Source organism: Bipolaris maydis (assembly GCF_028858645.1).
Source record: "Bipolaris maydis strain C4 unplaced genomic scaffold PSV08scaffold_3, whole genome shotgun sequence".
NCBI classification, from domain to species: domain Eukaryota; kingdom Fungi; phylum Ascomycota; class Dothideomycetes; order Pleosporales; family Pleosporaceae; genus Bipolaris; species Bipolaris maydis.
Genome location: NW_027093859.1, coordinates 466,098 through 488,145, shown reverse-complemented (window position 1 = coordinate 488,145; position 22,048 = coordinate 466,098). Strand labels below are relative to the sequence as shown.

The window sequence follows — 22,048 nt, the reverse complement described above, 5'->3', positions numbered from 1 at the left end:
CGCAGTGTAGTAGCCAGTGGCTGTGCAGCAGCACAGTTGCAACGTAGTAAAGTACGGACCAACTAAATAGAAAAAAAAGGACGTGCGTCGTCATCGTCGTCGTCGTCTTTGTCCGGCTTGGGTCGTTTTGTTCGCATTTCGGCAGTTTTTTGGTTCCTCTCGAGACCCAAGACTAGACCAAGGAAAGAGTGTACTTAGTTACGAGTCAAGGATGCTTGCGCGTTAATACGATAGCTCAGGTTCCTATTGTTAGGGCACACGTATTCACTCTTAGCTGGATTACGATGTTCGCTCGCGGAGACGCGGAGCCGTGTCATTGGCCATGTGCGTGATATTAGAGTACCCAGATTGGGGGCAGTGCGCCGGATCTTGGAAGCCACGGCAGAAACAGGGAAATCACGATGTGCAAATGCGGGAAATTTGTTCATGTTTTTTTAGACAATGCAATTGTCATGTTGATTGTTTTGTGGTATCTGAATTGTGCCTGAAGATGACGAGCATATGGGTATCTAAAGAAAGAGGTTTGAGCCCATACACCGGATCCCTAAAAGCTGTGTACATGAAAGTGAATGGATAATACATGGTCCCAGCATGCTTGGGGTTAAAGCCAAGGCATTGATTGGTAAACGAGTGACGAAGAAAAGAAGATGAGTCGTAACAAGGTCGTGCAAAGCGCTGACCCGGCCTGCGCTAGCTAGATTGCGAGAATCTTGGGTATATTGATCATGGCGAGAAGCGCCTCTAGGACAAGCTTAGGCCAGGCTCCAGTTGGCCTTGAGACGGGTGGTCTCGGTGATACCAAGAGCCTTCCATGCAGCGCGGGACAGGTCAATATCGTAAGGGCCATCACAGCCAGGGCACATGTCCATGATGGTGGCCTCGCACGTCTTGCCCTCGTACTCAATGTTGATCTTAGCACCGCACCATGGGTTGCTGGAGGCACCAGTCATGACATTGTACGTGGAACCACCCTTGGCGTTCCATGCACCCTTGGCAATGGCGACAACCATCATGTCGTCGGTGAGGGGCTCACCGCAGGCACCAGCGGCACCGTTGTTGTCATAGACGGTGATGTCGACATCCTGGTGAACATCGCCGCCAGAGGATGATGACTCAGTGGTAGGGTACGTGGCAGGAGCTGGAGCTGGAGCTGGAGCAGGTGATGGGCTGGGGGTTGGGGCAGGAGCGGGAGCCGGGGTGTAGACCTGCTCAGGCTGAGGTGCTGGGGAAGGAGCTTGGGAAGAAGGAGCTGGCTGAGGCTCGGGTTGAGGCTCGGGAGATGGCTCAGGAGATGGCTCAGGAGATGGCTGAGGCTCTGGCTGGGGTTCCGGTTGAGGCTCAGGCTTGGGAGAAGGTGTTGGGCTTGGCTTGGGCTGCTCCTCGACTGGAGGAGTGTAGACTGGAGGAGCAGGAGCACTAGGAGCAGGAGCAGGAGTGTAGGCCGGGAGAGCAGCTGGGGTGCTGGTAGGGACGGGCTTCTTCTGCTCGTAGAAAGCAGCAGCAGCAGTAGAAGAGACGGCACTGGGAGTAGGCGTGGGCTCGTCACCGTAGACGGTGGTGTAGATGACAACGACCTCAGTGACGACCTCGGTCTTGTAGACGAGGGCGCGCTTGTCTACGGGGGCGGCAGCGGCAATGGAGCCGAAAAGGAGAGAGGCGATGACAGTGGAAGCCTTCATGTTGTTGATGATGATGATGATGATATGAGAGTAGGTTGGTATTGTTGTTTTTGGTGGTCCAAGGAGTGGGCGAGTGGTGTTTCTGGTGACAGGTTTCTCAGGGAATGGCTGAACTGGCTAGCAGTTTCAAGAGTGAGGTTGTCGGGTTGACAAGTCGAAGACAAAGTGTCTTGGAGAGAGAGTGGAATGAACGAAGGTAGAACAAAGCCTCAAGCCTGTAGAAAGAATGATACAGGAGGAGGGCGGGCGAGTGAAATATAGAGAGCGTGGTGTGGGTTAGCGGAGGAGAGAGGTGAGGGCATGCAAGAGGGTGGGTGGGTGGGTTCGGTTGGGCCTTGACGCTAGCGCCGAGGCACGGCCCCTTTTGCAACGTGCCTGGCCCGCCTGCATCGCATCCTCCGCGCACGACGAGGCCGAGTGAATGTGGCGCTGCCATGCCGGCCCGGCCACTGGTCGAACGGCGTGTCCCTGGCGCGTTCAACAGTGCGCAGAGTCTGCAGCCGTCTACTTTTTTCTTTGCTTATATGCGTCTTGGTGTACATGCGCCGTGACAGGCTGCCGGCATGACCGCCCCCGCTGGGCACATGCGCCGTCTTTGTTTTCGGCCTTGTGTTTCCTGCGCTGACAGTGCGTTCGTGTGCTTGTGTGGGTGTAATTGAGGCTGCGCTGCAAATAGGGCACACAAGGCGCATGCTGGTTTCATGCGTCTGAAAACGGCAAGGGCGGGGGCCAGCGCGGCAGCCAATCACAGCGCTGTGCCTGACGATCACTAGCGCCCGGCCCGTCGGCGGCCAGGGGCACAGCTGCCAGCTGAGTCCGCTAAACGAAACACCCTCACCCAGCTGTACTCTCCTTCACCGGCTCCCTATACCGGCACACACGTGTAGCCTCTCGAGTCGCCGCCCGCCTGCGCTGGCGCACCACAACAGCAACAGCAAAGACAGCTGCCACCGTCCCGTGTGCACATCCCCCGCCTCCATTGGCCGCCTCTGCTCCGCCCGGAACCCGCTGTGCGCCCCTTTGCGCGCCGTGGCCCCCGACCATCCAAGAATTCATCACGTCCCCAAGGTGACATCGAATGCTGCGTGTCTTTTTTGCCGGAGTGTCATCGACGCTCGTCGTTCGCTCTTTGTCCTGCGAGCCCTGCCACTCCGCAGCTGGTGGCCTTCCCCGTCCCACGGCCATGCACTCGAAATGAATTGTGGGCCGTCTGTTCCTTGTTCCCCGTCCTGACTGGGCAGCTCTCGTCCCGCGCGCCAGCTATGCGCGAGAATTTTGACTTTTGCCTTATCCACTTATCGATTACGATAGGATAGCTATCCGTCATACCACTGCATTGCCCATCTTACCCGACCGCGCGTCCTTACAGCTTCTCCGACTGCTACGTCTAGACAACCACAATGTCGTCATAACCCGACCAACTTTCCTTCTACATCATGCGGTCCACGTAAAAGGAAAAAAAAACTACTCTAGTCCTACCCTCTAACATGCTTGCCGAACAAAACCCGTGCAATCGCAATGCTACCGTGCTCGGCACACGTCGTCCCAAGATGTCAACTTCAAAGGGTTTCTTTTGTTCCATGGTTCACTACCCGATTTCTCAAACGCCTTACTCCGTCAGAATTTTCTCGCTTGCTCATCTCCACCTTGCCCTTACTACACTTAGCGTATCCCCCGTCATAGCTGCGTACATACAAGCCTCTTACGTTGAGAAACCCCCATGTCCAACAAAACCCGCCACGGTCTAGAATCATCCGGTTCCCCTCACCTCTTCTAGCCTGAACCTCATCTTTTCGTCATGTTGCATCTTGGTACACTAGACGCCATCGAAGGCTTCTGCCGAACAATGCACTCGTGATTTTTTTTTCCTTTCCAAGATCCTCCCCCCAAACGGCTCAACTCTGGGTCAGGGTGTCATGCCCACCATGTTTCCTTTCTCCGGCATTTTTCTCTGGCTCTTTCCTAGTGCAAACTCACTTCTTGTAGTGCGTAACACAATTTAGTGTATGTAGTTTGCCATGTGTGCTCTAGGCACTCTACAAATCAATAACATCAGAAGGCGTGGAGCACTCTTCAGCACGCTTAACATCATCATCTCCACACTCACACGCCACGCCCTACCACAACCATCATCTCCACCCACCCAGAAAAATGAAAAAAAAAAGTGAAAATTCGGCACCGGGGAAAGGGCGGGTATGCGAACATTACCCCGCGACCTAACTCTTCCTTTCTTTTCCCTTCTCTTTTTTTTCTTTCTTCTGGCTGTTTGCGGAGATTGCCTGCACAAAACAAGAACAAAGCATGTTCGTTTCTCTCACACGCGCCACAGACAGACCACCACTTGGACACATTGTTCGTGTCCGAAACAATGCCTCAGGCACCGACGTGTAGCATGTGCCTGCACTCGATCATCTCCTGCCTCACCTCCCCCCCCCCCCCCCCCCCCCCCCCCAAAAAAAAATTACCTAATACGGCGTGTTGAGAGGTCTGTTGTGCTTAGTCCATTCCTTATGTATCCACCCGGCTAAATCTACCTCTTTTCCCATCACTCTCCGTCATATCCTACTTTGCTTTTACATGCTTCTTTTTGACCGGTTTCTTTGTTTCCTTTTTCGGCTTCACATGCAGGGCCCGATCGCTACGCCTTGTTGTTGTTCTTGCCTCGGGACGGGTTCCGTTGTTTGGGCTCCAAGTGTCCTCTTTACGGCAATTGGGTTGCTTGCTGCTGACTACTTCTTCCTGTGACGGTACCTGCTTTTCTTATTTCCAGAGTGCAAATGGCTGTGCTGATGCATGTATCTTCGTTTGCACCACGTGCTGAGGAGATGAAATGACGATGTGTCATGACTTTTTCTTCTTCTACTTTTCTCTCCCTCTTGTTTGGTGCGGCAAGTAAGCGATGATTGGACACTTGGTCGACTGGGAAATGGTTTGGATATGTTATTGTTCTCGACAGAAACCGAGACATATAAAGTATGTTTTGGCTTTCCAATCCCGATGTCGCTGAAACAGGTCCTCCCTATCTACTTTCCTGGAGTTGACTTTGGTTTGCTCAAGACCCTGACATCAAGTAAGCCCAACGGATATCAAAAATCAAATGCTCTCATATAACAAGTACGGATCTTCTCCATCATCTCATGGTTTGAGTAATGCGAAAGTGTAATAGAAGATGAAACGAGGTTCAGATAGTCGAGTAAAAGAAAATCGGACAATAATACTTAATGCTATGTGATGGGATGATTGATATGTATGGAATCTGGTGTTGCTACAGATACTTTGGTTATATGCTATTCGTATCTCCCTTGTGACTCTTGCTTGGTTGATGTAATCATCAACAATCATATGCTCGATATTGAAATGAAGGCTTTGAGGAAGTATAGTTTAATTGACATACATGCTAGTAGTCGTACGTTTTCCAAGACTCGTACGTTCCATCCCTCACTGCTGCTGCGATCCTGTGTGCTTTCGCCACCTTTTCATTCAAGCCAGCCTCAAGATAACAGTCTGTCAACAGATCCACCACTTCTTGATGTTTCCTGATCACTGCATAGTCGAGTGCGGTTCTCTGGTTAAAGTCTTCAGCCCCCATATCGAATTCGCCTCCACGTCCTACCAATACTTTGCATATTCCAATAGATCCCATCGCAGCAGCGTGATGCAACGGAATAGTCCTATAAACTGTAGCAAGTCCCAAGTCCGGGCCTAATTCCAATACCCTCTGTATGAACTCAATTAAATGCTTATCCTCTATAAACTGACATAATATGTGCAGCGGTGTTCTCCCAAGTATGTCTTGACTATTCCATACACTGACGCCATCCCTTAAGTATTTATCCTCTGCCGGCAAATACAAATAACGATAATTATCTTCAAAAATGCCATCAAACAGGCAATGTAGGGCTGTCCTTCTTAAGCAGTCGGAATCCCCTGTGTGCGATCTCGGTAGCATCTCATCCGACCAATCTGACGTGTCAGGATAGTAAAGTCCGATGGCTCTACTCTGTTCGGCAAGTTCAGACAAGCCCAGTGACTCAAGCGCCACGCTGATTTCCCGTGGCACTTTAGTTGACAACGTGGTATAGATTTGGATTTCTTCTTCCAGTTTGTCCTTATTGAGCTCAAGGCCGTGGCGCAGGATCAGGTGCTCCTTTACCACGAAATTTCTGAATAAATCCATAGAATCGTTAAGTCCATACATCGGTAGTTCGATATCGACTTCGATATCGGAGTCCTGGCAAATAGGGCAGATATGATCGATGCAGCATACATCCACAGCGAGAATTAGGCTGATAAGTGAAGAGCGTGTCGGAAGGGTTTTCGAGAACTGTTTCTCCGTCAAGAGTTTTGTCAAGCATGTGAGAATTACTTCATCGTAGATGTTGACGACAAAAGATATAAAATCTGGATCCCAAATGTCGTAGGTGGGCGACAAAGGAGTTCCAAATAATGAACGAATATGTTTGCCGAGTTTAATGAGCTTTTCTTTAGCCTTGACCATCATTTGGTAGTAGCTTACGAGAAGAGCACTGTGAACATCTCAATTCTGCTGGTCTGGTTTTACAAAACTCAGGGGACATCAACGTACATTTGGTCAAAGCTGATTTTCGAGACATCCGAATCGACTGGCGAGGGAATGACGTTTTGCGTTGGTGGTAAAGACCTCGATGCAAGCTTCCGAGGGCGTATTACTCGGGTTCCTTCTGAGCAATGAAGCTCCTTTTCAGTACAGCGATTACATTTTTCCGAACCCTGCCGGATACACTGGGTTTTGACTGTCAGTACGAGTTTTAAAAACTTGCATCGAATTGTTTTTATATGGCCATTGGACGGAGACTTGCACCCCAGGAATTTAATTATGCATGTGCGCAATCACTTACAGCCTTTTTGTCATCTCGACACCTTTGGCACTTGGTCATGTTCAGCTTGCGTTTTTTGCGCCCTGAAATTGATGACGACTGCTGCTCTTCCAGATGTTCTCGATGTGGTTCCACTTGGTTTCCCTGTTCATGGTCCCGTTCGTATTGTACCTGTCTTCGTAACTTTTGTCCATTATGTCCGTCCAAGTTTTGAGCCTGATCTGGCTCCCAGAGAGCAGGCTGGATTCGTCTGAGCAAGTTTCTAGGCCCTTTATTTGTACTTTCATAGGAACTCAAATTGTGACCATGAGACACAAACTCAATCACCGGACACGCTTCGCATGTTCCATGACCACAGTTCAAGCACAAGGCAGGAACAGAAGCCCTGGCAAATAACATGTTACATGCACAGCATATCCTGCCGGTATTCCGGGGGATACGTTCTGTTTGATACAAACGAATTGCTGAGCCGGCGTTTGGGTCGTTGGTGCTCATGGACATGATTGAAATCGGAATGTTCCTCAAGGTCGAAGCGGCGGGTGATTCGAGAAAAAGTGTATAGACGGAGGAAATTCGCGAAAGAAGAGAATTGACTGCGATAGGCTCATCAACCTGGTGGAAGAGAGAGGGAACTTGAGATTTGAGTTGCGCCTTTTGTAAATATGTGGAAACCCACTCTTTTGGAAGTGACTATCCAGGTGCGACAAAGCGCGAAAAGAGCATGTAATAAGCTCTGCGACAAGGTGCGATACTAAGACCAGCACGCATCCGTGCTGCGCTGGCAACATCAGCTCATGCAAGCCACAACATGGCTGTGAACTTGGCCTATCCGCAGCATGGGCAGCCATTGGCTGTCGCACTTTATCGCAGTTGCAAGCCGCCGCTGACTAGTATCCTTCTGTGCGGTATGATTGCAGAAGGGTTAACTGAGCCCCCCTCAATACCGCCTACCGCCTACCTCAACCTCATTCATTGGTGGTCGCACATCGTCGCAGTCACGGATTGAAGGTACATATTGGCGTGGTATCGAGTTCCTAGCTTTACCATTGGTCATCGCATCTTGTCGCATCCTTCCAGTGTCAACTGCGGGTGTCGCGTAGGGAAACCTGGATCAACTCCATCCGCTCATTCGTCATCGCATCTCATCGCACTTCAAATCACACCAAGTGTAACCGACGCCATACCGGTAGATGAGCAACGCACCTTGTGGGTCCATTCTTTGCCTTGAGGCTGACAGGTCCCCGGTCGCATCGCACAAATTCGCGACACCATCAGGCAAGAGTCCACTTGCCTTTGCAATGGACATAAAGATGATCCTGAGCCTCTTACCCTCAACCAAGTTTGGATTGATCCCTCATAAACATCCATTCCGTTTCATTTTGAGTTTCTTCTCGCAAGCGTACTCTACGACACAAGTCAAGCCTCGTCTTGCTCGATCTGCCAAAACTACTATCCGCCATGCTCACTAAAAATATGATGAGGTCAACTGTGACCCCCACGCCGTCCATGAACGTTTCAAACACAACCATGGCCCCTTCGTCAAACGATACAATTGTCGGCAACGAGAATTTTGACTCACTTAGTGTGACGATAAGCTTTGGTGTACTGGGCTTGGTTGTGGCGGTGGCAGGTATATTGATAGCTGCCTTACAGCTTCGACGCATGTCACGCTCAAAAAGAACAGTTGAGGTGTACGAGCTTCCGTGTAAGATTGGACATACTGAGTCACAAGGGGCAAAGCTGACCAGTTTTTAGGAAGAGCGCTTGGAGAGTTCAAAAGATAAACAAGGTATCCGGACTGGCATTCATGGGCGAGTGAGCATTTGGCTGCCTAGTCAGACGGAACACGATGCAGTAAATAGTAGATTGGTACAAGTGACAGGGCTCTGCCAAGGCTTCAGGGCCTATAAACGTCGAAGAAGAGATAGGTGTAAATACACAATACCTCCTATGGGTGCGCAAATGTACTGCGCAACGAGTCCCATCAGTAGTCTGGTCATTTGATACCTTTTTGATATAGTTAATAGAATTTGGTTAATGTAAAACACAACTGTCCTTCTGGACCAGCGCCTTGTTCCTTAGTGCATTTCTTAGCGAAGGATACGAGAATAAAAACCATGCATCGTATAGCCAACGGGTCTGGACCTTCAGACGGTAGCGGTCTGAAACCAGGCAGAGATGAGGATCTTCGACGTACATGACAAAAGGCAGTTGAGAGTGGTCACTGTTGGTACGGACGGTGATTAGGGCATCGTCGAGCAATCGCACCACACAGCCGTTGGAACATCGCACATGGTGCAGCGTGGATGGGAGAGCCGGAAGCTCTGGCGGCGAGTAAGGAGCCAGCTGGATAGGGCTGAGAGTGGAGGTTTCTTGGGCGTGGGCATGTGTCGATCATCTTCTATGAACTTCCTAGCTGCCGTAATAAAGGCCTTGGCACCGGGCAGCACGCGGCTTTACTGTGCATATCCAGGTTTCGTCATCTTCTGTCAGGCAAGCACAATCCCATGGACCCCTCCCCAGCCACCGCGTCTGCCTTCTTTTCTCTGCGACGAGTGCTGTCGCGCCCATCTTCTCCACTACCTTGAAGGCTGTGTATATACGCGGCGCGCCCGTGATCACGTTCTGTAGCCGTTTTGTAGGCACCCTGAGCACATACTTACATACGCCCGCCGCAGTTGTTCATCTATCCTGCGCGCTGACCACACCTCCTCCACGGATAACAGTCTCCTCCATTCTCGCCCCCATATCCAGGTCTCGCGCCAAGGGACTTGCTATTATTTGCATTGCCTACTGCTTGTGGCTTGCTGCACTGAGCACCACCACTGAGCCCGTGCTCCGTTTCACCTCTTTGTAAACACCACGACTGGTGGCTCCCACTCCCGACTCGATACACTCGCGCGACTCCCGGTGCCAGACAGCACCCTCATCATCATCCTACATAATGTCTCTCACCGACTCCGAGTTGGAGCTGGTCAGCTCTGAGCTGCGGGGTAACAGCGACGACATTCCAGAAGAGCCCGACATGATACTCTCATCCGACGCCGACAACGCCGAGTCGTTCGCTCCACCACCGCGCATTGCGGCGCGCTTCTATCGGCATTCAGCGAACCGCCGCAAGTCGTCTGCGACATCGTCGCGCCGCAACTCGATATCCTCGACACACTCACACACATCGAATCGATCGTTCCGCAACAGCTGCCAAAGCCATCACGTAGCCCAGCACCTTCGCCGCGCCTCCATACTCGAAGACCGCAAGGCAAGATTGGCAGATCGGGCAGCGCATGCCGAGCAGGTCAGGCTGCGTGCTGCCTTGGCCAAGGCTGCCCCTCGTGGCTCAAACAGTGAAGAGCGAGCCCTCGCAGCAAAACAGGCCCGCGAGAAGCATCTCGCCCAAGTTGCTGCCTCGTGTGCCGAAGAAGTTAGAAGAGCCAAGAAGATTGCTGAAGACATGAAAGAACGCAAGGCTGCTGAGGAGCGTAGATATCGTATGGAAATGGAGGAGAAGTTGGCAGAAGCTGAAAAGAGAAGATTGGAATACAAACGCAATCCCCGACGGCCGAGAACTGCCAGTTCACCTCCGGCTAGCCTCAAGCCACGCACCCAACGTCCCGTTTTGTCTACCGAAGATGCAGCCAAAAGAATTCAAGCGGCCTGGAGAAGCAAGGTCAGGCGTGACATTGTCAGAGAATGGCTGAAACTTGGTCTGTCTATTGAGATGGTCCAGGAGACTAGTTTCGACGTCATCACAGGCATGCTTGCAGATGAGAAGCTGTTGAAGACGACTGATAGGATCATGACCTTGTTTGTGCTACTCCCCGATGCAGATCCAGCCCCCCGTAGCGCCGCTGTTAGGACCTTCCTCTCCTCGTATCTTATTCTGGCACACCCTACCCATGTCTTCAGCCGAGACGGTGACCAAGAGCAGGATCTGATTACCAAAGCCAAGGACCTTGTCATTAGCTTTGAGTCTGCTTTGGCCAAACTGACAAAGCTCAATGCCTACACTCCATCGCCCACACGCACAGAAACGGTTTTGCTAGCCCACAGTGCATTCGTTGCTGCCTTCAACGACTGGAAATCTCGTGATTCGTCGGCGCTTGTGGAGACCATGGTTGCCTCGTTTGTCAGCCTGGACGAGATATGGCAAAGTGTCAAGGATGCGACAGTCGATGAAGTAGCCAATGAATACAGAAACGGCATTCGGGACAATCAAGCTATATTGCTTAGCAGGATCAAGAAGCTGGCCGGCCCTGACAAAGCCCTTATGCTGATCAGGAAGGCTATACGCGAAAGCCGAAGGTCGAAGCCAAAGAAGAGGCCCGCAGGCGATACTGTTCGACCTCGTGTGGCTGGCGAGTCCACACCAGACTCTCCACTATCGGCCGAAAGCGCTGCCAAACAGGCTGAAGCAGCTTCTGAATTGGCAGCTTCTGGGCAGGCTAAGCCTGAAGACCCCACTACGCAGGGTCACCAAGCCCAGTCGCTATCCAAGGTCTTTACGGTGGTGCCTGACAACCGCATACTGGTTCACGAGTTGTCAATTGACAAGGAGTACCGCATCGATCCTTCACCGACTGCCGACCTGCGCGATGCTCTCAATCGTGAGCTGTGTGATGCGATGCGACGGGGATTCGAGGAGGGCGATAGTGCAAACTGGACCACTGCTATGGCGGAAAACATACGCGGCAAACTGTTACGGCTGCTGAAGCCTGGCAACTCTATGCACACCCTCATCTCCGAGACTCTTGATCCAGAGCATGTCAACCGGCAATGCAGCCAAGGTGTCTTCTCATACGGCAAATTTTTCAACTTTATTGCCAGCATCCTGCCCAAGCTATGTGCACCGTTCCGAGACACTGAGATTCAAGCACTTGCTGAAGAACTAAAGGAGGAGGGAGACCTATCAAGCATGATTGAGAAGTTGTTCAAGATCCTCCACATCATTGATCTGCTCTCACTAGACTACTCAAACTTCCTGTTGATGAATGCCGCTCCTACGCTAATCAAGGAGGCTGTTGGCTACGAACAACGCATGTTCACACAAGACCTGGAAGAAAACAAGATCACTCTCGATCGCACACGCCGCTGGTGGCGTAGTGCAGCAGTCAATATGCACACTGAGGCTGATCGCCGTGACCCATGGAGCCAGGCCAATCCCCTCAATCGACCCACTGCGCACAAAATATATGCCCGTGGTTTGGTCGATCTGGCAATCGCAACCCCACCTCTCCGGGAGTCTGAGTTACCAGAGACACTCGAACTGGACCGAGCCCGGATTGCCCGGATTCGCGATGATGCGCTGCGCATCACGACTATCGGGGGGATCCTCCTTACAGCCAAGAATCTACTTAAGCGGGATGTGCGGTCGCAGTGGAAATCCGAAGCCAACAAGATGTGGGTGGTGCTCAAGGAAAACGGCTACATGTCTGACACCTCGACGGCGGCCAAAATTTCGTCCCTCCTCGAGTCATCGCGCAACATGCCGCCGTCGACACGCTCGCAGCTGTCGTCGACCATCACGAGGCTCCTCACGCAGGCCGAGGCCGGCAAACTTTCCGACCCCGTGCTAAAGGTCCTTTTCCAGCGGCTCAAGACGCACATTTTCAACCGCGTCAGCGCCAGTAGTTCGGGCGAGCGAGTCAGAGCTGCGAGCACGGCGACCGAGGGCCTCGCGACCACGGGTCTACCGGAATTTGTGTCTCAAGTGGCGGATATTTGCGAGCAGCTGAGCAAAGTGGGCGAGGTTGATCGCAAGTGCCATGGCAAGTGGTATGAGGAGATTGCAGAGGAGATGGAGAGGTTGGGGGTGGAAGGGGGTGAGGAACTTGTGCGCTCGCAGAGCGTGGAGAGTTCGGGTGCTGCGTCTTCGTCTTCTTCGTCTTCGGTGTGAGACGTGAGATGTGAGACGGTAGGAAGGGGGGGTTTTTTTTCTTTGGGGGGAAAGGTGGAAGGGGTTTAATGGGATAATGTGGGGATTTGGCGTTTCGTCTTTTCCTCTCCTTCTGTCTCTTTTCTGAGTCTTTCAAGGTGTATTCTTGGCTTTTTTTTCCTTTCATTCTTGGGATGGATGGGGGGGTTTCTATGTTGCTCTCTTGTTCATGCTATTTTTTTGTGTCGTTGTTTACTTGCGAGGCGCTGCAGGTGTTATTTCTTCTTCTTTTTCCTATCTCTCTATCTCTCCTTCTCCATTCTTCGGCTTTCATCAAGTCTAGACTATGACCCTTTCTTTTTTTTCTTCTTTCGATCTCTTTCACTCATGAGTAATATACCAAGGTCGTGACACGGGATGCTTTTGTTTGTATCTTTTGTTTTTTTCTTGGTATTTTTGCTGTTTGGAGCGGAAGCAAGTCGTGTTTAGACGTATACCAAATCTTTTTTTTTTCATCTTCACTCTGCTTGCGTAGATTTGTGTTGTTCTTGCTTTTTCTTCTTCTTCATCTCCTGTCACTTGATTCAGCTGTGTGTGTGTGATGATAATGACGGGGTTTGAAGTCTGTGTCTTAATGTCAAGATAGTGGCGCAGCGCAAGGCAAGTGACGTGAATGAGAGTAAGCTCAAGTCAAATTGTCTTGTTTTGTCTAGATTGTGTGAGGATAACAGCGCTCATGTATAGACCGTCAGTTGGGTCAGTTGACCAAGTGCAATTACTGTGTCTGTATGGGCATCGACTCATGGTGCGCACAGTTTTGTTTCAGCACCAGTCATGACAACATACTTGTTGCCGTTTCTTTCTAATAGAAAGGCCCGTGTATAGATCAGACAAAATGCATAGACCGAGATGTCATGTGCTCAGGGGCTCAGAGGGTTCGGAACATTTTGAGTGGGTGCAACAATCGAACAACACTATCAATTGAAAGGAATGTACTTCTTTCTTCTGTCTGTTGTATAGAGATATGGTAGATCGATATCGTCTTATCATGGAATATTTATTGGTTTTTGTGAAGATCACGCCACATGTGAAAGAAATCAACATTGTCCGTTTTGTTGGATGTGCAGCAATGGGCGTTTTTTTTCTTATTTCATTTTTTCCTCCAGTCATGGACGAGTTATGTCTGTGCGTTGTTTCTTTGCAGTGGGGGATTGCAAGGCGAAAACTAGTACCAAAGCGATAGGTTTTCACTGAGCAGTTTGGGGATGTGCGTCGTCTTGTTCACCTGTACCACAGGCAGTGGACGAGGAGAGCCACGTGCATAGCAACATTCTCCGATGAACTGAGTGGGCAGTATCAGAGATTTTGTTTGGGATGGGAATCGCCTATTGCCGGTGGGCCTGAAGCACCTGGAGGCCGACGTATGCCAAAGGTTGCTTTTCTTGCTTCATCGATCCGGCCCTTTGCAAGACTGATGCCAGGGACAACCCAGTCTCCACAGCTGCACTGCATGCCCTGCCAGGCATACTTGCCTACATTGGTATGGCACTTTGGGCACTCCAGACGACCGTCTAACTTGCCTTGTTCGAGCTCAGGTCGCATCCATGACAAGGGATCGAGGAAGTAATGGGCACATTTGGCCGAAGTGGGAACCTCGGCCTCGTCGTCTTTTGCAGTAGAAGAGGATCCATGTGATAGTAGATATTGCGAGGTTGCCAACGCGCGCCTAAGACAAGGTAAGCGCAGGGCAGGAGAATGGTGGCGGTAAGAGAATATAGGGTGGCATTAAAGCCTTATCGTACGGCCCCACTTACCTGCATTTGCGACACCTTAATTCAAAGGCTGCAGCCTCATCGGCAACATGTTCGTCTTCGAAGCGAATCTTGTCGGCGTCTGGCGCTTGACCACACGCGCGGCTCAACTCAATTTCGCGCTGGTAGACCCATCGTTGGTAGGCTGGGGTGCTCTCGACGTCGGGTGGAGTGTGCATTTGAGCGTAGAGGTTGAGCTGGTCCATGAAACCTGGGTTGGGCTCGCAGATGGACCGGGCTTGCCGAACGTGGGACAGGGCTTGGGAAGGGCTGATGTTGTGCTGCTGCATCAAATATGCGATGACAACGGTAGCCGATCGTGACTTGCCCATGGCACTAAGGAAGAAGGAATGGTTGGCATGTTGGTACGAGTAGCGGGAATGGAATCGAACGAGTGGCAGGGAAGCGGTGTGGAATTGGGGAAAGAATGGCCGAAAGGGTAATGCAGGCAGTTGCAAAGAGGAAAAGAAAAGGCGGGCTTTGCAGTCAAAGGATGCAGGACACGACGCGGGTGGTGGAGAATAACTGGACTTGGACTGTGGTGCATTGCTCCCAGCGACAGGGCACTGGAGCCGGCGGGTGTGGTGAAGAGGGCAAAACTGCCAAGCAAGGCAGTCGGGGGCGGCGATCCAGGGTTGTGTGGGTGCACGAGGCTTCAGCTCAGCAAGGGTGTTGACTTACCAGTGCACTAGAACGCCACCACCTGCGTCGAGGCCGTCGCGAATGAAGCGATTCGTGGCCGGGAAATGTTGGAGGAGGTTCTCGTCGTCGACATCGTCGACCTCGACCACCATGTGCTTGAACGGGGCAAACAGGGCGTCGTCGAGGGGCGTGCGCAGGACGGACAGGACGTGGGTGATGTTTGCCTGCTCAAGGGCCTCACGCCGCCGCAGCGTAAAGATGCTACCTCGGTGGTCAGACAGTTGGACAGTGGACCGGCAAGGCAGCGGCAACGACAAAGACGACGAAGACGACGATGCAGCATGGCCTTGCAAAGAGAGGGAGAGGGGGAGTGTGTGTGTGTGTGTGGGTGTGATTCGAAACCACGGCGGGCGTCTACATTACGTACCCGCCAATGTACAGATTGAGGTTTCCGGGGACTCTGTCGAGGAGGGCCATTATGGCAGCTCTCAGAGCGGAGGGACCCGAAAATAGTCGGAGGCCCGAAAGGAGGGGCGAGAAGACCAAGGGCTTGGGGGGGGGACGAAGCACAAGCTGGTGAAGAAGGTGTGCAAGTGAGGGTCTAATTTTCACCGAGGCTTCGTGATGGCGCACACCCGCCCAAATTGCGGACCCGTCGTCTCTGGCGCCCAAGGCCGGATGGTGGTGGCCAGGCGATTACGGTGCTGCGACCATGGGGGGGCAACAATCGTCGGAGATTTTTGCAGGCATGGGGTTGGCGGGCTGGGGTCACGGAGGTGGATGTGATGTGTGGTTGATGTGTGTAGAGAGATGCTAGAGGGGGCGGATGTACATGTCATCCCAGCCAAGGCCATGGAAGAAGCCGACGACTAAGACGACGCCGACGAGTGTAAGTAATAGATGGCAGACGGCCCATGTTCCCTGTCATGCGCGCCTGCCGACGATCCGGAGCAGAAGGGCGTCAACGACAGCGCGTCCGACCATTTTACCTTTGCACCGTCGGCCATGGCCAGTGTCAGGTGTGTCGTCGTAGTCGTCGTCGTCTCGCCAGCGGAACCTTCCGTACACCCGCGGAGCTGCAGTGCGCGGATCAGGGACTGAGAGCCCTGGCCATGGGTGAGCCCCAAAGCCCCGTGTGCTAGTTTGCTCATGGCGTCTTGTCTGCAGTGCCCGGTAGACCAGACTGGCTGGAGAGCATGTACGTTGTAAGTATACGAGGCCAGCACGCGGGCTGCCATGCCGCTTCAAGACAGCCGGGCGAGACCAGACCGGGCCAGCGACAGACAGACGGGGTCATGGAATCCTGGAGTTTTGGCATGCCCTGGCCTGTGGCTCGTGTTGCGCGGGCTGGCGGATGGGTGCAAGGCTGCCGTGGCGCCTCGCCCCGCATCTCGGCGAAGCGCATCAGTGTTTTGGCCCAGAGGATGTGGGAAACAGGAGTTTGGAGTGGCACGACCTAGTGGTGTTGGAGTGGTCTGCTAGAGGATATGCTACGCTGGTGTCTGGTAGGGCGGGCGGGAAATTCGATATTGGACGACATGGCCCATGACTTTGGAGCCTCGCCGTGTCGCAAACGAGGTGTACCGCCGCTTACCTGGCCATGGACTATGCGCATGCGGCCCACGCAGCAGAAACAGGCTACGACTGTACGTACTGGTAGTGCCGTGTAGGTACACTACACTACTTGTGAGGTACTGCTCGTGGGCGCTCGCAGCACAGACTTGGGCTTGAATCCGATACCCCGGAGTGTGTCTGCATGCTACCGCTCGTGGCAGCACGAGGCACCCATGGAGCGAGTGCGAGGCCAGACGACTCAGCCCCGAACAGCAGATCGGTAAGACGTGTGGCGGCAGCGGCAGCAGACAGCAGTCGGTCGAGGGCCGGGAAGCGTGTGCGTGTGTGTGCGTGTGCACTCTAGTACATGCATGGCCATGGTATGATGATGGCGAGGAAGGAAGAAGCTACTATTCTACACTAGCTGGCTCGCACGTTGACGTGTGGGCAGATGGATACAGACCGACATGGCTAGATGGACATGTACGCAAGTGCGTACGTGCATGTGTACATACACAGATACGTACTTACTTGGACAGATACATGTCTGCACAGCTGTAAGTAGACCTCGTACATGTACATGTGCCTGGGCATGTATGTGTGTACAAGTACATGGCACACACATGGACAAGAGCCGGGTATCTATGACATGTGTACAAGTACGGCAGTACGTAAGTATGTGAATAGCAGACGGCGGAAATGCCTCGCCAAGACGCACTGGGGGGTGCAGGCAGGCCAGCCAAAGACAAGCAGCAGCAGCAGGGCGGTAGGGCTGCGAGGAGGTTGCCCGTGGTGGGTGGGTTGGAACTGCTGGTCAGCATCTGTGCGCAGCGACCGCTTCCGCTACCCGCGTTGCAGGCTAAGCTGTAAGCGTTGAATCTGACGCTGTGCCGCCTGCAGCTCGTCGCCCCCCCATGGCCGTCCAATCCCGGCCATGCAACCCTCGTCAGCCAGCAGGGCCAGCAGGGCCAGCAGGGCCAGCTAGCCAGCACCAACCCGGCCTGCCCCATCGGCACTGTCCTGCCCTACCACCGCCCCTCTCACCGTTGCACCGGCCTGACGTACAGGCCATCGCCCTGCCTCTCTGCCTGGCCTCCTGCCTCCTACCTGCCAGAAGGGGGGGCCACAGGCGGGCGCCAATCCACACGATAGATTGTCGTCTCAATATGCTGGCTAAGCCCCCTTGGTCGGCCTCTGGCTGACTGCCCTGCCCTCTGTCCACTCGACTCCCCTCCTTTGCACCCGCCCACGCACCCACGCACGCACTCACTCACGCCCCCTCCCCCCCACGCCGCCGCCGCCGGGAAACCTCTGCCGTCGCCCGCAGCCCTCTGCAAATCCACGCCTGCCAGTGCCAGTGTCCAGGGCCACGCTTCGTTGCGACTACTGGGCAAGCCCTATGCACGCAAGAGGGCCGGCGTGAGCTTCACGCTTCACGCTTCTGGAAAAGCCAGAAACCACGCCTACGACTAAGGCCTGCATGCCCTGACCCCTGCCCGGCAGCGTCTCCACTTTGATGCTCCGTGCCAGGAGCAACACGCAATAACCAATCACTGCCTGTGAGCCTGCCCAGCGTCGTGCTTAATGTCTAACCCAGTCCCCGGTGGAGGATCTCTTTTCTCATCCGTCTGCTGCTGCTGCTGCTTCTGCTATTGTCGTGTCCAGTCGTGCCTCTCTCTCTCCACACACACACCAGAGAAGAAGAAGAAAAACTGCCTCGTTTCTAATGTGCTAAACGCCTTCCAGCAAAGCTTCTCATCCCTTCAACTCCACTCGCCTCCGGCCCACGCTAAAAAAACAGGGCCCTTACCCGTATGCCTGCTTGGGCTGCTCTGCTGCAGTGTACCATGAGCATTGCATTCACCACAGCAATTTGAGCTTTTGTCTGCCGCCGCTGCCAACGTCCCATGACCTATAGTCTGCATCAACAAGAAGCAAGTATTGTGGCGGTGCGGGCCAGAATTGTTTGTTCAGCTCGACCCTACACCAACGAGGGTCTCAGCCCTACGAGCAGCCTCAATCGCTAGTCAACGGGTACGAAGAAACCGCCCCCGCTCCGTCTACTACTTATCAGCCTCGCCCTCGGAAACACCCCAACGACACGTAACACCCCCCATACCCAGGTAAGCCACTCACTGTTACTCTTTGCAACACCCTTCAGCCGCTCTCCTACGCACTCACTGCACTCTTCCCTGCCGGTTTCGGTCATGCCGTCTGTGGTGGCAGGCTAACTCTTCTGCGTCTAGGTCCGTGCTCGCATACACTATCCAGTAGCCACTGCCTTTCACGCGTCTTGCTCGTCGCGACTCGCCACTTTTGCGGTGCTCGTCTGCAGCAAGGTACGCTTCAGCTGCTACTACCCCCTTAGTGGCGGCCTGCAGACAAATATCGGCACCATCCACAAACCATGTCCTCGACGCCGAGCATTCGCGTATATGATTCCCACCGCTATCCGCTACCACACCATACCCGAGCCTCGATAGGAAGTCCAGCCGTAGCAATGGCTATACCGAGAGTACGTAAGCTCGTGTTCCTGCTTGCTGCACTTTTTTTCCCTTGTGTGGGCCTGGCATGGTATTGCCCAATTTGCATGCTTGAAATAGCATCCGAACACATTGCAATGCACGTCAGGTCCTTGTTGTTCACCGTCCCATATCTTAAACAATTGACTGACCGTGCCGCAAATTTCACAGGCTCGCGACCAAGTCCCACCACCCTTGCCTCCACCACGTCACATCGAAGACCTCAGGACTGGCCAAGACCCTGGTTGGCAATGGGGTAACACGAATAGTCCAAGGGACACAGGTTTTGGCGGAAATCGGCTCGCGACAGTTAAACCTGGCTCGAGCTTATACGGTGGAGCCCCAAGCAACTACCCACGCGAGTCCGCGGGCAACTACATTCTTTCTCGCAACCGAGAACCTTCCATCTCCAGGTCACTCGAAGACATGAGCTCCGAACACAGCGGCCACAGTGACGAAGAACGCAACACCAACCCTCGCCCATCGCTCGCAAGTCACCGCTTCACAAGTGAAAGACAGCTGGGGCAAAAGGCCCTACAAAACTCATCGCAGGCCTACGACAAGCAATTGCTCTCCAAGATTGGCGGCCCAAGTACACCCACAAGGACCACTGCACCTCCACTATCCTCCACTAACACGCAAGATGCCGCCACTGACCCGCACTCCTCGATACACAAGCACAATGGTCAATTGAAGCCGTTGACTGTGCCTGCCCTCTCACCAGGCTACACCGGCTTCCGTAGCCCCATATTCGACCCAACAGAGCCGTCCAGGGCACGCTACGGTAGTATCTCGACTCCAGGGCCGTTGGATGACACCTCTTCGACCCATCGTGGTAGCTATGATCACAGCATATTTTCCGATCCAGAGTTCAGCATGGAGGAAAACGGCATGCGCGACTTGAACATCAACGAGCGCAGCCCTGCCGAGTCAGAAGAGTACCAACTGGGCCCAAAGGGTGGCCTGAAACGGCGCGCCTCGTCGCCTCCCTCTGAAGCTGCGCGCGACGATCGCCCTACAACCAGTGGCCATAACGATCTATATCACCGCCGTTCAGCCCAAATGCTGGTCAACCGGAACTGCAATGCATCGCGGTTCCATTCGAATCCAAGTTCCTTGTCTTCAACCGGATCTGCAAGTCAACGCAGCGGCTCGATTGCGTCTTCGTTTGGCTTCTCCACGGCCCCAAGTAGTATAACAAGCTACGGCGGAGATCAGCGCTTGTCACCAAATGCGTTGTCACCATTAGGGGAGACGGAACTGGGCCCCGTGTCGCCTTATGCAGCTAACAGGTCGTTGGATCCCAGCCCCCGCGGGTCCCTGTCGCGACCTCCGCATCAGCGAGGCTTTTCGGAGACCGAGCATCCACAAATCCGAAAAATGTCGACAGAAGGCATGCTACAGTCGCGACAGAATTCAATCGCAAACCGCCTGCCAGGTGCTTACATTTGCGAGTGTTGCCCCAAGAAACCTAAAAAATTCGACAGTGAAGAGGAACTCCGGTAAGTGACATGGGTCTGCGTCTTACCCACCGCTATTTGGCCTACCCATGCCCGGATGACCATGCGCTGACCCCTGCAACAGATTGCACGAGCTGGAGAAGCAGTATATCTGCCAGTATTGTCCTAATCGTTTCAAGAACAAGAACGAAGCCGAGCGCCACCAAAACTCTCTCCACCTACGGCGACACTCGTGGTCATGCGCAACACTTGCCGGCGTTCATGCAGCTTTCCACCCCTCAGCTACTCGCCCGGCTGCCGCAGACGTCTGTGGGTACTGCGGTGAAGAGTTCCCTAACCCTGCGGATTGGGAGGCTCGGGCAGAGCACTTAAACCACGTGCACAAGTTCGGCGAATGCAATCAAGCCAAGAAGTTCTTCCGTGCAGACCATTTCCGACAGCACCTGAAGCATAGCCATGCAGGGACCAGTGGAAAGTGGACTAACATGTTGGAAAACGCCTGCATGAGAGACGAGCCGCCGCCTCAAGAGCGTGTTGGCTCCATTGCCTCCATGTCCGGCCCTTCGAGCCTTGCAACCAAGCCTGGCGTCATCAGCGAAGCACACGACGAATCTTGATTCATCCCCCCCTCCCCCCCCCCCAAAAAAAAAAGAGTTACCAAACACCTAGGAGACACGTGCGGCATACCCATCTCCAGGCTGATCTGACCGGAATTTATTCAACGAAGCGCAGTCTCTGATGATATTCAGTTCCATTCGACAGTAGCATTCTCTCCAAACCATTGCTTTTGGCTTTACATATCAGCATTCCCAGGCATGGTTTTAATCTAGCAAAAAAGTCTTTACAGTCGCAAATTGTCTTTGCATTTACCATTCATTCCCGGCCAGGCCAGGGCGCTTCGGCATAACGACACTGATGATGGCATTTGGTTATACATATCGGTATCAGGAAAATTTCTGATGCTGGTTCAACGACACGTTCGATGCATTTCTATGGGTGTTTTTGTTTCAGCGGCGGCGTCGATAGGGCAGACATGTCCAGGATCATCTTTATAGGCAGCTTCTTTTTTGCGACTACATTCCTTGTTGACCTATTATACAAAAACTATTTCACGAATACAACAACAACAACAACAACAACTGTCAAAGTCCTGTCAAGGGAAAAAAGTTTTCGCTCTCTCATTAGTACTACGGAGTGGCCGAATGTCATGTTGATAATTGCCTACTTCGAATTTTCAGTTTCGCCGTTCTCGGCTGATTTCTTGGCTTGGAATACCCCAGCAATTAAAATGGGCAGGCAGTATGGGAAACGAGGCTCAACTAGAACAACAACGTCATGAAAAGAAACGTCAAATCTTGATTCACGTCCTAGGGCTGTGCGTGTGTAGCGTGATAGTGGCAACGTGCATTCCCCCTTTTTTTTTCATCTGTCAGCTCATTTACTTTGACGTTCAGCCTCAGGGCCTAGCAGACGCACAAGTGAGCGTCAGCCTCAGTAGTAAACTCTTGGTAGTGTCATTTTTGAAGTACGCTTACTAGTCTAATAAGTGATGTACACGCATATCAGTCGCCACCTCGACTTGCATCAGCATCAGCCAGGGACTGATCATGATGTCCTTGGTAAAAACGTTGTTCCACGTAACACTCCACTAA

The 22,048-nt window shown here is 52.9% G+C and overlaps 8 protein-coding genes across 8 annotated transcripts; 4 read left to right on the top strand and 4 right to left on the bottom strand.

The window, feature by feature from the left end:
* Positions 1-425: 425 nt before the first annotated feature.
* Positions 426-1,957, bottom strand: PSV08DRAFT_273080 (uncharacterized protein). The gene has a single exon (XM_066092524.1). It carries the CDS (start codon positions 1,677-1,679, stop codon positions 753-755), a length of 927 nt encoding a protein of 308 aa, XP_065949531.1. The 5' UTR covers positions 1,680-1,957; the 3' UTR covers positions 426-752.
* A 556-nt stretch (positions 1,958-2,513) lies between these two features.
* PSV08DRAFT_244519 (uncharacterized protein) lies at positions 2,514-2,864 on the bottom strand (the record flags this gene model as incomplete). Its single annotated transcript, XM_066092316.1, has 1 exon — positions 2,514-2,864. One exon carries the CDS (start codon positions 2,862-2,864, stop codon positions 2,514-2,516), a length of 351 nt encoding a protein of 116 aa, XP_065949530.1.
* A 2,212-nt stretch (positions 2,865-5,076) lies between these two features.
* PSV08DRAFT_385758 (uncharacterized protein) lies at positions 5,077-7,036 on the bottom strand (the record flags this gene model as incomplete). Its single annotated transcript, XM_066093451.1, has 3 exons — positions 5,077-6,205; positions 6,265-6,440; positions 6,557-7,036. The coding sequence occupies 3 exons, from the start codon at positions 7,034-7,036 to the stop codon at positions 5,077-5,079; spliced, it is 1,785 nt and encodes a 594-aa protein (XP_065949529.1).
* A 2,443-nt stretch (positions 7,037-9,479) lies between these two features.
* PSV08DRAFT_359711 (T-complex protein 11-domain-containing protein) lies at positions 9,480-12,428 on the top strand (the record flags this gene model as incomplete). The annotated part of the gene is made up of 1 exon (XM_014221276.1): positions 9,480-12,428. One exon carries the CDS (start codon positions 9,480-9,482, stop codon positions 12,426-12,428), a length of 2,949 nt encoding a protein of 982 aa, XP_014076751.1.
* A 945-nt stretch (positions 12,429-13,373) lies between these two features.
* Positions 13,374-15,697, bottom strand: PSV08DRAFT_217303 (protein-tyrosine phosphatase-like protein). The gene is made up of 4 exons (XM_014221275.2): positions 15,288-15,697; positions 14,900-15,121; positions 14,222-14,554; positions 13,374-14,133 (listed from the first exon to the last, which is right to left on the bottom strand). The coding sequence occupies exons 1-4, from the start codon at positions 15,335-15,337 to the stop codon at positions 13,764-13,766; spliced, it is 975 nt and encodes a 324-aa protein (XP_014076750.2). The 5' UTR covers positions 15,338-15,697; the 3' UTR covers positions 13,374-13,763.
* Positions 15,698-16,460: 763 nt separating this feature from the next.
* Positions 16,461-17,566, top strand: PSV08DRAFT_244515 (uncharacterized protein; the record flags this gene model as incomplete). Its single annotated transcript, XM_066092315.1, has 7 exons — positions 16,461-16,506; positions 16,636-16,761; positions 16,839-16,905; positions 16,954-16,971; positions 17,024-17,085; positions 17,145-17,227; positions 17,315-17,566. 7 exons carry the CDS (start codon positions 16,461-16,463, stop codon positions 17,564-17,566), a joined length of 654 nt encoding a protein of 217 aa, XP_065949528.1.
* Positions 17,567-18,821: 1,255 nt separating this feature from the next.
* Positions 18,822-21,025, top strand: PSV08DRAFT_196566 (uncharacterized protein; the record flags this gene model as incomplete). Its single annotated transcript, XM_014221273.1, has 3 exons — positions 18,822-18,929; positions 19,108-20,438; positions 20,521-21,025. 3 exons carry the CDS (start codon positions 18,822-18,824, stop codon positions 21,011-21,013), a joined length of 1,932 nt encoding a protein of 643 aa, XP_014076748.1. The 3' UTR covers positions 21,014-21,025.
* A 395-nt stretch (positions 21,026-21,420) lies between these two features.
* Positions 21,421-21,735, top strand: PSV08DRAFT_273031 (uncharacterized protein; the record flags this gene model as incomplete). The annotated part of the gene is made up of 1 exon (XM_014221272.1): positions 21,421-21,735. The coding sequence occupies exon 1, from the start codon at positions 21,430-21,432 to the stop codon at positions 21,733-21,735; it is 306 nt and encodes a 101-aa protein (XP_014076747.1). The 5' UTR covers positions 21,421-21,429.
* Positions 21,736-22,048: the final 313 nt, after the last annotated feature.

Excerpts from the sequence above, each read along its gene's own strand:
- PSV08DRAFT_273080 (XM_066092524.1), bottom strand. The coding sequence starts at position 1,679 with ATGAAGGCTTCCACTGTCATCGCCTCTCTCCTTTTCGGCTCCATTGCC.
- PSV08DRAFT_217303 (XM_014221275.2), bottom strand. The coding sequence starts at position 15,337 with ATGGCCCTCCTCGACAGAGTCCCCGGAAACCTCAATCTGTACATTGGC. Across the intron at positions 14,555-14,899 it reads GGTGGCGTTCTAGTGCACTG|TGCCATGGGCAAGTCACGAT; the intron begins GTAAGTCAACAC and ends CTTCTTCCTTAG. Across the intron at positions 14,134-14,221 it reads TTAAGGTGTCGCAAATGCAG|GCGCGCGTTGGCAACCTCGC; the intron begins GTAAGTGGGGCC and ends ACCTTGTCTTAG.